The sequence below is a fragment of the Dendrobates tinctorius genome, unplaced genomic scaffold (assembly GCF_039654945.1).
Source record: "Dendrobates tinctorius isolate UK_male_01 unplaced genomic scaffold, ASM3965494v1 ptg000171l, whole genome shotgun sequence".
NCBI lineage: Eukaryota > Metazoa > Chordata > Amphibia > Anura > Dendrobatidae > Dendrobates > Dendrobates tinctorius.
This window is the reverse complement of record NW_027361838.1, coordinates 23,753,490-23,768,478: the sequence shown is the minus strand read 5'-3', so window position 1 is coordinate 23,768,478 and position 14,989 is coordinate 23,753,490. Positions and strand designations below refer to the sequence as shown.

Genomic DNA, 14,989 nt, shown 5'->3' with positions numbered 1-14,989 from the left:
TCTCCGGTGTGGTGAGGGTGAGGATCACTCCTGATAACGAAAACCCGGTATCCAGTGAAGTGGGTAGAATTCCCATCATCGTGGTTGGCTCCATGGAGAGCCTGAGAGACTTTCGGATGCTCGTGGAGTATCGAGTGGGGTACCTGCAAGAAATTGAGCAGTTGAGGATGGACCGTCAGCGAATTAATAAAGAAGTACGGAATACGAGGTGGCAGCTGCCTCCAACCCAAGATGTAAGGACCCGAAGTGTTCCTCCAAGTAGTGATATGGCAGGTGGCTGAAGAATGTCAGCAAGTGGCAGTTTGACGGGCCGTGCGAGGCTGAGCGACCGCAGTTCCTGTGAGACGCTGAATGGGTCAGACTCAGGCCAGACAGTAGGACCGTTTAAGACTGATAACCGTACCAACCGGGAGAGCCGGTCAGTGGGAGAACGGTCAGGTGACGAAGCACACTCTAGGAGGGTGGTGACTAAACAGTGTCTGATGACGCAGACAGACTGCAACTGGAGGGTCAAAGACAATGACCGATATTTTGACCGCTGAGGGCGGGGGAGGCCTAACGCAGAGATAAGGCCGTATGACAGATGGAGATGGTTCTCTCGACCTGGGGGGCAAGGTGTAATGAGTGCCTGGTCTCGAGATCCTGGTGTAAGATTGTGTGTTCAACCCCACAAGTTTGAACAGAGGGGCGGGGTATGTGGTGTAATGACCACTGTGTCCACTAGGGGGCGCAGTGTGGATGTCCCAAGAGAACGGATGAGTGGCAGAATCCTGAAGAATAGTTATGTATCTCAAAGTGGGTGGCTCTGAGATGGAGACTTGTGTATGTGTGATCAGCAATATCATGGCTGAGGTGTTGTTTCTAAGTGTAAGGGAAAAGTCTTCAGGTAACTAGAGAGATGGGCGGGTTCTGGTTACCTAGAAACCCACCCAGGGGTGTGTCTGAAAACGCCTATAGTAAAAGGCTTTGTAAGTGTGTGAAGGACCTGTGATGAGGTCATAGCCATGTGACCCAGTGGGCGTGGCTACGGACCATATAAGGTGGCCAGGGTAGGTCACAAGGGGTGAATGCTGGGACCTGATTGGTCCAGTTTGGAAGTTCCTGTGAGGAGAAGGATCTCCTCGCTGAGGCTAGTTTCACATTTGCGCTTTTGAGCGCAGCGACGGCCTGCGCACGGCCGTCGCTAAGCCCTGCCGCGCCTCCTCCGGTAGCTCCGCCTACCGGCGCATGACGCTGCATGCGTCCCCTATCTTTATCACTGGTTGGCACAGGCCGTGCGCAGTATGCGTTTGCTGCAGTTTGGTTGCGCTCGGCACACCGTGAAAAGGATGCATGCGCCGCCAAACGCATACTGCACACGGCCTGCGCCCCCAGTGATAAAGATAGGGGACGCATGCAGCGTCATGCGCCGGTAGGCGGAGCTACCGGCGGAGGCGCGGCAGGGGCGGGGCTTAGAGGCGGCCGTGCGCAGGCCGCTGCACTCAAAAGCACAAATGTGAAACTAGCCTAACAGCCTGTGGAGCAGCTGTGTGAGCATTGGCGATGTGTGCCTGAGAGCTCCCTGGAGGGCAGAGCAGTGAGCCTGCGCCGGGAGCTACTACAGGAAGGGAAGAAGAGGACGGCATCGTATGAAGATGGGAGCAGCCGGATCGAACTGCGACACCCATCGGACCGCTCCCTCCGGTGAACATAATATAACGTGTTTTTCTTATCTTTCAGGTTACATTGGGGGCTTATCTACAGCATTACAGAATGCTGTAGATAAGCCCCTGATATCAATGCCGGCAGCTGATAGGGCAAAAAAAAGGGTAAAAGATTCCCTTTAAGACAAGGTGCTGGAATCAGGGTTCCTGTACCTACTTTATGCAGCTCTCTTATAGGGCAGCATAAACCTGGTGACAGATTACTGTATTTGTGCTATCAATAATAGTAGACAACCTTTTATAAACCACAAAAGTCTGAGGCTAATAGTACATGTTGGAACATCACAACATCAGTGTATGTCCAGTCCTATCACAAAGCCATTAGGAGGATTTTAGCCAGCCCAAGGCGCAGTAAACTTTCTGGGGTAGAATTCTACCCCACTGATTTTAATCTCCGTACAGAACATTCTGCGTTGTCATTATGAAGATACATTTATATTTAGATATTCTCATGCCTTTTGTGTTCACTTGGTAATATAAAGTAATAACAAAAGAAGCAGGGTTACAAATTATAATAGTGTTTGCAGCTAATTATCATCATTTGTGTTGTTGTTTCAGCAAAGAATTAATGTTTCCATAAGAAAGACGGAGCCAGTTTCAGGTGGAGTCAGCGCAGGGAGAAACTCTGTCTCTGTCTTCAAAATAAAAAGCATATAAATATTACTATACGTGATTAATTTACTAAACGTATAGCTTGTTGCAATTTTCCTTTCATGCGTTTTTCAGGAGGTAGAGAGTGCTTAATGTCACTATTTTGCTGCAGGGCATCTGGCATTCCTAATTATTATAAAAGCCATATCTGAAGGAGTCGGAGGAGTCAGAATTGGATGTCTGTTACCGACTGCATGACCCTGCTGGAAGCTTTATTAAAGACAAACAAACAAAAAAAAAAACCACACACGACATCCGGTTTATTCCCCAAGATACCCAATGTCAGGCACTGCTTACCGGAAAGAACATCTCAGAGCCTCAGTGATCAGTTACATAACCTTCAGTATTCTGCAAGCACTGCCTGACATTGGGAGAAAGGACTGTTTGATGTTATTCACATTGCCAATCCCAACCCAATGCCAGAAAAGTGAACACAGTAGCGAGGTGCCTGCTGCAAGTGACAATGGCAAAAAAGGTGTCACGATCATCCCCCAGTTTACAAATCTGAGAATTTTATTACATCTCTAAAATGGATAAATTAAAAAATGGATACAGGCTAAAAGTCTCAGAAGTAATAATAGTAGTTTTGTAATTTAGTAAGTTTTTCCACTGAATAGATTATTTTCCCACAGGATTTGCTCTAAATGTAAGATCACTGATAATCCAATCGCAGAAAAAGGGGTCCCAAAGTCCCCATCTCCAGTGTTTGAACATCCAGAAATTACACATTTATTCAATTGAAAAACCCATTCAAAACAAAAGCATATTGCACACATATTGGTGAAAGTCATAATGCAACTTCAACTGTTCCTTATAGTCGAAAAAAAGCAGCAAATGATCTGAGCATCAGTACAATAGATCCAAGATGAAAAATGTATAATAGTCACGTACAAACCACACAAACCACTGAAAAAAAAAAAAAAAAAAAAAAGGAAAACGGTATTTAGGTTGCTCATATTTTCTCTCAATTTTGTCATTGTTAGGCTAGTATTACCCGGTCAATTTTTTTCCCCATCAAAATCATTACGATTATGCTGATCACAACCAGATATGATTCAGATTCTCGGATGTGGAGGAGAAAAAAAAAACAAACTGCGGGCAGCAAGCGCTCAGCCGATTATTACGGTCAAGTGCAAGAGGACTAATAGTTTCAGTTAGAAACCTCACTTTAAACCCTTAACGACCGCTGATACACCTTTTAACAGCGCTGAGGAATAAGGGTACAGCACCCCCCCAGAGTCGGAATTTCTCCAGGGCCTCACCTACCGGAGGGTAGCTGAAACCCCAAAGAACATGGATTCAGGTCGGTTTTAAAGGGAATCTGTCACCCCTTTTTTTGAGTATGAGCTGCTGGCACCACCATCAGGGGCTTATCTACAGCATTCTGTAATGCTGTAGATAAGCCCCCCCCCCCCCCCCGATGTAACCTGAAAGATAAGAAAAAAAAAAAGCGTTAATTATACTCACCAGGGGGGCGGAATCGCATTGCGGAAAAATATGCAGCATGCTCATTCTTTTTGCGGAATCGCGGGAATTCCGCACACATAGGAAAGCATTGTTCTGCTTACTTTCCGCATGTGGCTATGCCCAACATGCGCAAAGTAAGCGGAAAATGTGTGGATGGTACCCAGGGTCTGGAGGAGAGGAGCCTCTCCTCCAGGCCCTGGGTACCATATCCCTGTTAAAAAAAGAATTAAAACAAAATTGTGATATTCTCACCTTCCGGCGGCCCCCGCAGCGTCCCCAGGCCTCAGCGATGCTCCCTCCAACTTCCGTTCTCAGTGATGCCTTGTGACAATGACCTGTGATGACGTAGCGGTCTCGCGAGATGCTACGTCATCTGGGGTCATTGTCGCAAGGCATCGCTGGGAACGGGACTTGCCGGGAGCATCGCTGAGGCCTGTGGACGCTGCGGGGGACGCCGGAAGGTGAGAATATCACAATTTTTTATTTTTAACATTATATCTTTTTACTACTGATGCCACATAGGCAGCCTCAATAGTAAAAAGTTGGTCAACTAGTCAAACACTATGCTTGACGAGTGTGACCAACCTGTCAGTGATATACTAAGATTGCTGTAAAAGAGAAATAGCGCAATAGTGCATTATCCAGTGTGCAGATAACAACTGCAAGTAATACACTCACCAAATGGAGTTTTGCAACAGGCAATGGAGGATTCACTGCTGCAGAACCACAGATCCACGAGGGACCAACATAGAAGATTCAGGATAGGAAAAATGTGGTCAGACAATCCGCGCTGCGAATCACTAAAAACTCGGATTATTAATACAGTGGTCTTTATTCTACGCGTTTTAGAGTCTCACAGAACTTCATCAGGAAAAACCTGGTGGGTTCCTGAGGAAGGAGTTCTGTGAAACTCTGAAACGCGTAGAATAAAGACCACTGTATTAATAATCCGAGTTTTTAGTGATTCGCAGCACGGATTGTCTGACCACATTTTTCCTATCCTGAACCAACCTGTCAATCAGTTTTCCAAGCGATGCTACAGATTGCTTGGACAACGCTAGCATTCTGCAAGGTAATTACGCTTGCAAAACGCTACTTTTTTGAGGAAATTCCGCATGCGGATTTCCCGCAAATTTCCTGCGGCAGGAAGCTGCGGAATCGCTGCCGAAATTTCGGCGGAAATTCCGCACGTGTGCACATAGCCTCAATCTCATTAGTGGCTTGTACCACCAGCAATCCAGACATTGGGCCCTTAACTGCCCCACGACACTTCATTTTGCAAGCCTTGATGATGAGTACAAGAGCAAGATGTGCCCAATACATTTAGAGCGCTCCTCTGAATCTATGCGGTGCATCTTTAACCTGCTGATGCCACTGCAAGAAATTCTACTCCAGTAGGCACCAAAGCACAGTTTTGCTGTAAATGACGCGCCACTGTTTTGGTGCAAATTATGATTATTATCTGTTCTTCGCTTCGCATCCTCCTGGCAAAATTCCACCCAGTTTCCAAAATTATGGTGAAGCTACTTAACTAACTCCTATAAAAAAACATTTCAAACTGCTATTTTTTTTTAGACCCATTTTTGAAAATCCATTAAAATGACAAATAAGGTGGAGAAAAAAAAGAGCTTAACCAAATCCTGATTTTGCCTTAGAAATGTAAACTATGGGACAGAACCAAAACCAAAAAGGATGCTTGCAAGACTGTATGAGCATTATTATCCAACACGTGAGTGAGTGCGCAAACCTAACAGTGATATTCTCAATATCCTGCAGTTCTGGCTGACAAAGCAAAATCCTACATTATTTTACTCATAGCTCCCAACCGTCCCGATTCTCGCGGGACAGTTCCGTTTTTGACACCCCCCCACCTGCCCGGGATGCTATTTTTCCCACACTGCACTGAGCCTCCATGCACTGACCCCATTCACACCCTCCCAGAGACCCACCGCAGCCTACAATGATGTGGCTGCACTGTTCTGTGGCTGCGCACACAGGACCTGTGATGAGTTCACAGGAGGGGAGGAGTTAGGGGGTCACATGATCAGGGGCCTCCGTGTCTGCAGGACTCTGCTGTGCTTGTTGTTATGGTGCTGGATGAGGTGAAGTTTCTGTGTGGGGTCAGGAGAGGTTTACAGGGTGGATGTAGCAGAGCCGCGCGTGTACGGAGCCACGTGTGTATGAGGTGTACAAGGAGTACAGAGCGCAGTCGTGTGTGTACGAGGCGTACGGAGTGGAGTCGCGTGTATGGGGTATACGAAGCGAAGCCATGTGTACGGGATGTACGGAACGAAGCCAAGTGTGTACGAGGCTTACAAAGTGGGTTTTTCCAACGGACACAGGAGTACACGGCGGAGCCCCGAGGAGCACTTTAAAACTTGCACATGACAGTCCACCGGAAGTGATGTGCTGGAAGCTGACCGGAAATTAGGTAATTTCATGAGGAGATTGTGACGGAACCAGGAATGCTTCAGATCCATCACCATGTCCTCATCCGACAGCGCGGACAGCAGGATCGCCTTGGAATCGGGGATGCAGACCTTGTGAGCGGATCATGATATGTCCTGCAGCAGGAGGCTAAGGTGGGCATTACAATGGGAGCTGGGCTGCTATAGTATCTTTATAGAATCTTTAAAAGGGAAGGTGCCGTAATTTTATATAATTTGCAAAAAAAGAGTAAGTAACAAAACATGTTGTTTCAGCAAATGTTGTACTAACTAGGATTTATGGTTTGTTTGTAATAATGTTTTAATGTAGCCACTGGGCGCTGCCATCTTGATTTGCATATCTGTGGAGGACTCATACAGTCTGCAAGTATGGCCATGGAACTTCCACCTGATGAAGACGGATCCTCCGTCGAAACGCGTTGTGGTTTAACCCCATCTCTTGTCTGAGTCTCTTTCCTGCGCTCCTAAGACCGTTTCCATTTTCTCAGTGTATCTAATCCTCTCCTGTGTGATACTGACTGCTGAGCCGTGTATCTAATCCTATCCAGTGTGATACTGACTGCTGAGCCGTGTATCTAATTCTATCATGTGTGATACTGTCTGCTGAGCCGTGTATCTAATCCTATCCTGTGTGATACTGCTGAGCCGTGTATCTAATCATATCCTGTGTGATAATGTATGCTGAACCGTGTATCTAACCCTATCCTGTGTGATACTGTCTGCTGAGCCGTGTATCTAATCCTATCCTGTGTGATACTGACTGCTGAGCCGTGTATCTAATCCTATCCTGTGTGACACTGGCTGCTGAGCTGTCTATCTAATCCTATCCTGTGTGATACTGACTGCTGAGCTGTCTATCTAATCCTATCCTGTGTGATACTGACTGCTGAGCTGTGTATCTAATCCTATCCTGTGTGATACTGACTGCTGAGCTGTGTATCTAATCCTATCCCGTGTGATACTGACTGCGGAGCTGTGTATCTAATCCTATCCTGTGTGATACTGCTCTCCTGAAATACTCTGTGCTGCTGTCACCCTGCTGGTTTTATATGTGATCTACATGGTGGTATTGTGTATGATCTATATGGCGGCATTATGTGTGAACTATATGGCGATATTATGTGAGAACCCTATGGCAGTAATATCTGCTAAAAGGGGACCCATTCTAGGGTGGTTCTGGCTGAGCACCTGCACACAGGGGTAATAGTTAGGTGCAGTCAGGGGAGGGCGGGTGAGGCAGCTGAAGAGAGGGGTCTCATTTTTATCGTTACTACGGTATATGGCTACATTTCCCCCCAGCCTGCTTCCCAGCGTCACCCCGGACTGCGCCTGTCGCCTCGCTTTCACACATCGCCAGGACAGGATCTGAGGGGGGAATGGGGTCTTTGCATGCAAAGTCTGGGTCAGAACAGGCCATCAATCAGCAGAAATGTTTCCTGGATTTCTGTGGTGCTGTCACCTTGCTCCTCCCCCATATATCTCCCTCTGTGACCCCCATAGACCAGCACACTGCTCTCCTGAAATACTCTGTGCTGCTGTCACCCTGCTCCTCCCCCATATATCTCCCTCTGTGCCCCCCATAGACCAGTACACTGCTCTCCTGAAATACTCTGTGCTGCTGTCACACTGCTCCTCCCCCATATCTCCCTCTGTGCCCCCCCCATAGACCAGCACAGCAGCACAGAGTATTTCAGGAGAGCAGTGTGCTGGTCTATGGGGGGCACCCTGTTCGGTGCCAGGGATTGTACATAGAGCGCAGTGTTTTATACACATGGATGGACCGTCTGCTCCACAGAAATCCAGGAAACATTTCTGCTGATTGATGGCCTGTTCTGATCCAGACTTTGCATGCAAAGACAGTCAGTAACTTTGCAGGCCCCAGCAAAATGGCTGCTCACTGTGTTCCTAGATGTCATCCTCTCTTTTCCCTTAGCAAACACCCAGAAGGGGAGGAGAGGAGTGACACCACACCCATGTCATCAGATTCCGCCCATAATTACTGCAGGGCAGTAATGTGAGCTAGTTGTACACTAGGTTTTTGTGCCAAATTTCAGTAGCTGCTCCCCCTAGTGTTAACAAGTGGAAATGCCAAACTTTTTAAGATTATTTTTCATATTTTACAAAATTAAAAACAAATGATAATATTTTTTAAGAAAATGTAAACATTAATTCTTTACATTTTTTTTCAATCGCTGAAAATTTTTTTTTGGGATGGCACCTTCCCTTTAATTCTCTCTGTTTTTTTCTTTCTCTAATCTTTTTTTTCTCTCTCTCTCTGTTCTTTTTCTTTCTTTCCCCTCTTTCTCTGTTCTTTTTTTTTTTCCTCTTTCTATTCTTTCTTTCCCTCTCCCTTTGTTCATTTTTCTGTCCCCTGTTTCTTTCTCTGTTCTTTTCTGTCCCCTCTTTCTATCTCTGTTCTTCCTTTCCCCCTCTTTCCTTCTCTCTCCCCCTGTTCTTTTTTCTGTCCCCTTTTTCTTTCTCTCTGTTCTCTTTATTTCCTCTTTCTTTCTCTGTTCTTTCTTTCTTCTTTCTCTTGTTCTTTCTCCTTCTCTTTTTCTCTGTTTTTTCTTTCCCCTTTCTCTCTCTGTTCTTTCTTTCCCCTTGCTTTCTCTCTGTGTTCTGTTCTCTTTCCCTTCTTTCCTCTCTTTGTTCTCTTTCTTTCCTTCTTTCCCCTTTCTTTCTATAGCTCTGTTCTTTCTTTCCCCTCTTTCCTTCTCTCTGCTCTTTTTTCTGTCCCCTCTTTCTTTGTTCTTTCTTTATTTCCTCTCGTTCTCTCTGTTCTTTCTTTCCCCTTTCTCTCTCTGTTCTCTCTCTGTTTTTCCTCTCTTTCTCTTTGTTCTTTCTATCTGTTCTTCCTTTCTCCTCTCTCTCTCTGTTCTTTCCCCTTTCATTCTCTCTCTGTTCTCTCTCTCTCGCTCTGTTTTCTCTCTCTTTCTTTTTCTTAGTACCAGGCAGTGTGCCCACAGTACCAGCCACTGTGCCCATAAGGCCAGCCACTGTGCCCTCAGTACCAGGCAGTGTGATCAGCAGTGCTAAATGGGTGCCGTTGGGTGTGGACATGGGTGTGACAAGTAGTGAAATGGGTGTGGCCTAAAATTTGCAGCTGCGCACGCAGCCTTTGTCCCTCTTTCCCTTCTTCAATAGTTGGGAGGTATGTTTTACTTATATGTATTCAGTGGAAGCATATCACTTAGATGTGTGTCTCCAATCAACACTAAGACCCATAGAGTAAAATGTCTGTAGTCACACATCTGCTAAAATCACGGACCTAAAAGGCCGCATTCCCACATTCAGAAATTTGGTGAGTTTTTTACCTCAGTGTAAGCCAAAACCAGGAGTGGGTGATAAATACAGAAGTGGTGACATGTTTCTATTATACTTTTCCTCTGATTGTTCAACTACTGATGTTGGCTTATAAATACTGAGGTAAAAAACTCACCAAATACTGACTGTCTGAACGTGGCCTGAAAGTAAGCTCCGTGAGACTTATAACAGGTCCTATTCTGATCCGATCTGCAGATCTGTAAGACACAAATGCAAAACACAAGGTTTCCAATTTGCTTCCATTTTGCATTTGTGTCTAAAAGATATTTTGCAGAGTAAATTTTAATAAACATATGACTTTCACAGGGGTTTTTACGGATCTGGAAGAGGGAACACCTTCAGTGGAAAAAAAAAATTTGGATAAAAAAATAAATAAAATAACAAAATCAGTCCGCTTCTCTCAGATGGTAACACTCACATGGTTGTACATATCTAGCCTCAGGCTGGATTCAGAGAGCCATATTAAAATTCTGGCCTGCCATGTCTGCAAATTGTGGACGTGACTGACTCCATGTGCTCGTCCACATGTTAGACAACTGCAAGAGCTTCCTGTTATTGACATGCACTAGTCTGGTCCTTAAATCTACGACAGACAGAAACATCATGTTTTACTGTGGACAACAATTAAAATAATTTTCTCGCATTATGTCCTAGTGCCAAGTTCTTCATATAATGGATTACGGATTGGGCCCCCACTTGTGCACCTCCATTCAGGAGTGCCTTGTTCTACTATACCTGCAGGTACTCTGACTGCAGACTTGTGAATCCTCACAGCACGCACAGTGCATGCTATTAGGATTTTTCTATGCCAGTAGCAGGTGGGTGTATGACCGCAGATATGCGATTTTCATACATTCAGTCACATGCCAAATAGATATGCACGTCCTCGTTCAATAAAAGTGAAGAGTGTATGTCCGGACACGCCTTGTCATAATGTGGCCGAAGTATGCAAACCGCATACATGCAATATGACTGCCTGCTCCCTGCGCTGGAACCAGAGAATCCTGATAGCATGCACTCTGCGCGCTGTGAGGATTAACAAGTGTGCAGTCAAATAGAATGACTGCAGACTTGAACTCCAAGTCTGGATAAACACTTTACCATGAATAGGATGTTAAATAGAAAAAGTTATGACTTAAGATGCAGCTACACAAAAATTACTTTTTTCAGTATGAAGAATAACGTATTCTTATTTGGTACCATATATCTACAGAACTGTAGGGTAGAGTTAAAGGGATCACCTGGTCTTATGATACTATTAGAGACCTCTACATAGATATAACTCTCCCCACCAAATAGCCGTTTGCAGCTCCCACTGCATTGTGATGTAAAAGGTGTACACAAGCAGAACCGCACAGCTCCGTACACTATGTAGCAGATGTTCTCAACTGCTGAAGCTCAGTTACTATTGAAGTGAATGGGTTCCAAGTTGCGGTACCCAAGAATCGCCACTTGACAGTGTATGGAGCAGTCCTCTTACACGGTATACATCCGGCCACCGCAGGAGCTGCAAACAGCTGATCGATGGGGGTCTGAGCAAAATCAATTAAAGTGGTTGTCCACTACTACTCAGACAACCCTTCTCATTCCTCACGTTTGCCCCTGTTAAAATAAAAACACCTATACTCACCTCTCATGCCGATGTCATTCCAGCGGTGTCAGAATAATCCCGAGGCTCAAGTGAGGTTGTTGTGACGTCACCGTCCCCGTCTTTGTATGTATCTAGCATGAACAGGAAGTCAGAGAGCAGTCGCACCTATGACTTCCTGTTGATGTGAAGATACGTCTGAAGACAGGGACGTCGGAGGAAATTGGGAGCAGAGCTCGCGTGACATCACAACCTCACTTGAGCCCCAGGAATTCTGACACAGCTGGAACGGCACCAGTAAGGGAGGTGAGTATAAGGCCGGGGTCACACTGGCGAGGAATACGGCTGAGTGAGAGGCGCTAAAAGCACGCATTAGACACGGACCAATGATTCTCTATGGGGTCCCTCGCACCAGCCGTATATTTCTCATCCGTATTCTACGGTCCGTGCCACTCGCAGCATGCTGCGATTGTCAGCGTACTACGCCCGTAATATGCCAATGCAAGTCTATGGGTACGCAAAAAATACGGATTACACACGGACCACACATGTGACTTGCGAAAAATACGCACCCGGTGTCTTTTAGCAAAGGCAGCAATTCAGTGCGCTATACAGTAAACTCACACTGACAGGTTTAATAAAGAAACGAAAGAATAGATATAGACACATAGAATACATACATATATATATATATATCTCTAGATCTATTCTTTGGTTTGTGTTATAAACCCTGTCATAGGGCTCCATTATATGTCCATTTTGCAAGCCTGCGAGAAAATATCACCATACGGATGATTACATGCGCAAAATACGCGACCACACCTTGCTTACGGATGACATACGGAGCACTGTTTAGGGGCCATTCATCCGTATTACGCATGTAAAATACTGACCGTATTTTGCGTTGGTTAGTGTGACCCCGGCCTAAGTATTTTTATTTTGATGGGGGCAAACACCCAGATTGAGAAAGCATTGCCCTTGTAGTGAGAAAACCTGTAAGGGTTTTCCTGTAAAATTGCCGTCACATGTGGTCGTATCCTACATGTGAATTTCAGCTGTCACAGAAATATGACTTTTTATTCTTTAGCTACCAGTTAGGACATTATGTTCCATTTTGGGAACAGCATAAATGATCAGTTACAGAATCAAAAGCAGAGGGGCCACAATGATTATTATGGGGGTTCATTTTTTTGGGCAGAACTTATTCTACATTTCTAAAAAAAAAATAAAATAAAAGTAAATAATAATAAATGGGGTTGCTCTGCTTCTGTTTGCATAACTGATGTGACGGACCACTTATTCTGTTTGTTGGAAAGTCTGATCAGTGCCTTAGAAATGGAGGAAAATAAAAGAAAATGTTAGAATACGTCCTGCAGAGACAGTGACCGTGAGGTGTAACGTGACAGGTCCGGGCCTCCATTAGCAGCCTGCCAGGACCACAGGGAGCTCCAGGCCTTTTCCCTTAGGACAGATTATACGCCTGAATAGTCAGAGTGAAGCAGCAAAGCACAACGCCACATCCCCGAGGATCACATTACTACAGATTTATCAATTACACACTCACCTTCCCATTCCCCCGAGGCAACTAACAATGCGACATGCAGATGTAGCAGAGCTAAGCCTGGCGCAGTCATCTGGATTTAGCGCACTTATAATAACGCAGCAGGTTAACCCACAAAGAACCAGACAGGTGCTGCTACATCAAATAGAGAGTGATGGGAAAGAACAAGGTGATAACGGAGTAACAATGCCAAAATATACAGTAGGGTCAACGGTAGAAACACAAGCAGCCAGGCCTGCGAGGGTTAAATCACTGCCGCCTTTTCATCTCCAATCCTGCGATTGCTGCCCATGACCCATCCATCCCCTCCACTGCCGCTTGGGTGGGGGACCGCCATGAGCACAATACATACACAGGAGGTGTCAGTGTGGGCCCACCATATTAGGGCAGGCGCAGCCCACCCCTGAGGAGTGTGGGTCCTACATGAACAGGCTGCCCCTGTGTCTTACCCAGCAGCAGCAGCCGGTGTGTCTGCTTGTACTCCCTCTTCTGCTCCTTCAGGACCCGGTCTATGCTCTTGCTGACTTTCTTGGCCTCCTTCTCGGCCTCCTTCTCCTCCAGCCGGAGCTTGTCCCATCCCTTCTGCAGGGGATGCTGCTGCTGCTTGTGCTGCCTGCCGTCCCCGCCGTTCTGGAGCAGCAGCTGCCCGTCCGCACTGTCCCCCCGGCCAGGCTTGCACTGCTGCCCATCCCTGGGCTGGCTCTGCTCGCCGTGCCGCAGGTCCCCGGCTCGGAGCGGCGCTGACAGCTCCGGGGGCTGCTCACTCTCCGAGCTGGTGGCCGCATTGGAGATGGAGCCACTGGGGTCACCGAAGAGCCGCGGCCGGAGGCTGTAGCACAGCCCCATGGCGCCGGCGAGCTGCACGTGCGGGGCCCCGCCGATCAACAGCAGCAGATCGATGGCAGAGGTCGGCTAATACGGGCGGTTCGGAGGCGTACAGCGGAGGTGACACCGAGAAGAATGACAGCACGGGAGCGGAGATTAGCCCCTCATCATCCGGCCGGGAGTCCCCACAGCGACGTGATCTGCCAGCACTGCTCCGCCGATCCGCTCACATGCCCAGCGTGCCATCTTGCATCTTCTCCCGTCGGGCAGAGCACACATGCACGCACACACAGCGCCCGCCGGAGGTCACCTGACACTCAGCTCCAGCGCGGTACTAGCCGGTCCACTCTACCGTAATTACACCCGTGTGCGCGGCGCGCTAGGACAGAGCCGGTGTAGAGGTGAAGCTGTGCGCCGCTTTACCATAGAATACGCTGGTTTTTACCATGCTCGCTCTTTTCCATCTTGTGCGCTCACATTTTACTACTAGGTGACGAGATGGAGAAGTGACGCTGACTGGCGGGGGAAGGATTGCTACATGGATGGTCATGTGAGCTTCTTAAAGGGAACCTATCAGCCCACCCTGACAGTATAAACTGGCCACATAGCGTAGTCCCTATAAAATGGGGTTTCTAATTTCTACAGAAACTGAAGTTTAATCAGTCATGCTAATGAGGCTGCAGGTGCACCCTGGGTGTGGCCAGAGGGCTCAGTGCACTGCTCCTCCCACCAGGTCTGCATGTCCCCGCCCCCCTCACTGGTGACTGACAGCGCCCCTGCGGCCAGTCTTCCATTATTGAGGTTGTATTGTTCCCTTCCTGTCTTCCCAGCGCCGCACCGGTCTCATTCTCCTGCTTCCAGAGCTTTCTTTCTGTCTTTCCTGCAGGATGAGTTGTAGTTTGGAATGACGCCGTCCATAATTCAATATAATGTATTGAAAAACGAGAACAAAATATTCCCAGTGGGATGAAATGGTATTAATACCGCACTTCCGCCATAGGTTTTTTTGGGTTTTGTTTTTCCGCTGCTCATTCGTCCCGTTATAATGTTTTCCTTATGGGGCCAGGAGAGAATGTGAATGGGTGTGAGGTGCGGAGCGGAGTACCGCCGGGGTTGCTACTTTTACTTTTTTCTGGACAGACAATATTGTTTACCGGACACATGAAAAAACAATAATAAATGAAGTGATCGATGTCTGCAGCCCATAATTCTGATATGACTTCAGCTGTAAAATGATGATAATTACTGGCAAAATAATATGGAAAAGTTTCTACACCCAAAAAAAAATCAGGGATGACGTCATTTTTTTACGGACAAGGCAAAAAAAAGTGTTCAATTTTTATTCCAATTTTTACGGACTGTCGTGGAATTTTTGGACGGTTGGCATCCCTGGTCGTGGCGTCGTGATCTGTCCCTCTTGGTA

General features: G+C 46.7%; 1 protein-coding gene across 1 annotated transcript in view; it reads right to left on the bottom strand.

The window, feature by feature from the left end:
* Nucleotides 1-13,914, bottom strand: part of GNAL (G protein subunit alpha L) — a 383,393-nt gene extending 369,479 nt beyond the window's left edge. Inside the window, exon 1 of the mRNA XM_073550978.1 lies at nt 13,191-13,914. Coding sequence (XP_073407079.1) covers nt 13,191-13,587 — 397 coding nt within the window. The 5' untranslated portion in view covers nt 13,588-13,914. The remainder of the gene's footprint in view (nt 1-13,190) is intronic.
* Between the last annotated feature and the right edge of the window lie 1,075 nt (nt 13,915-14,989).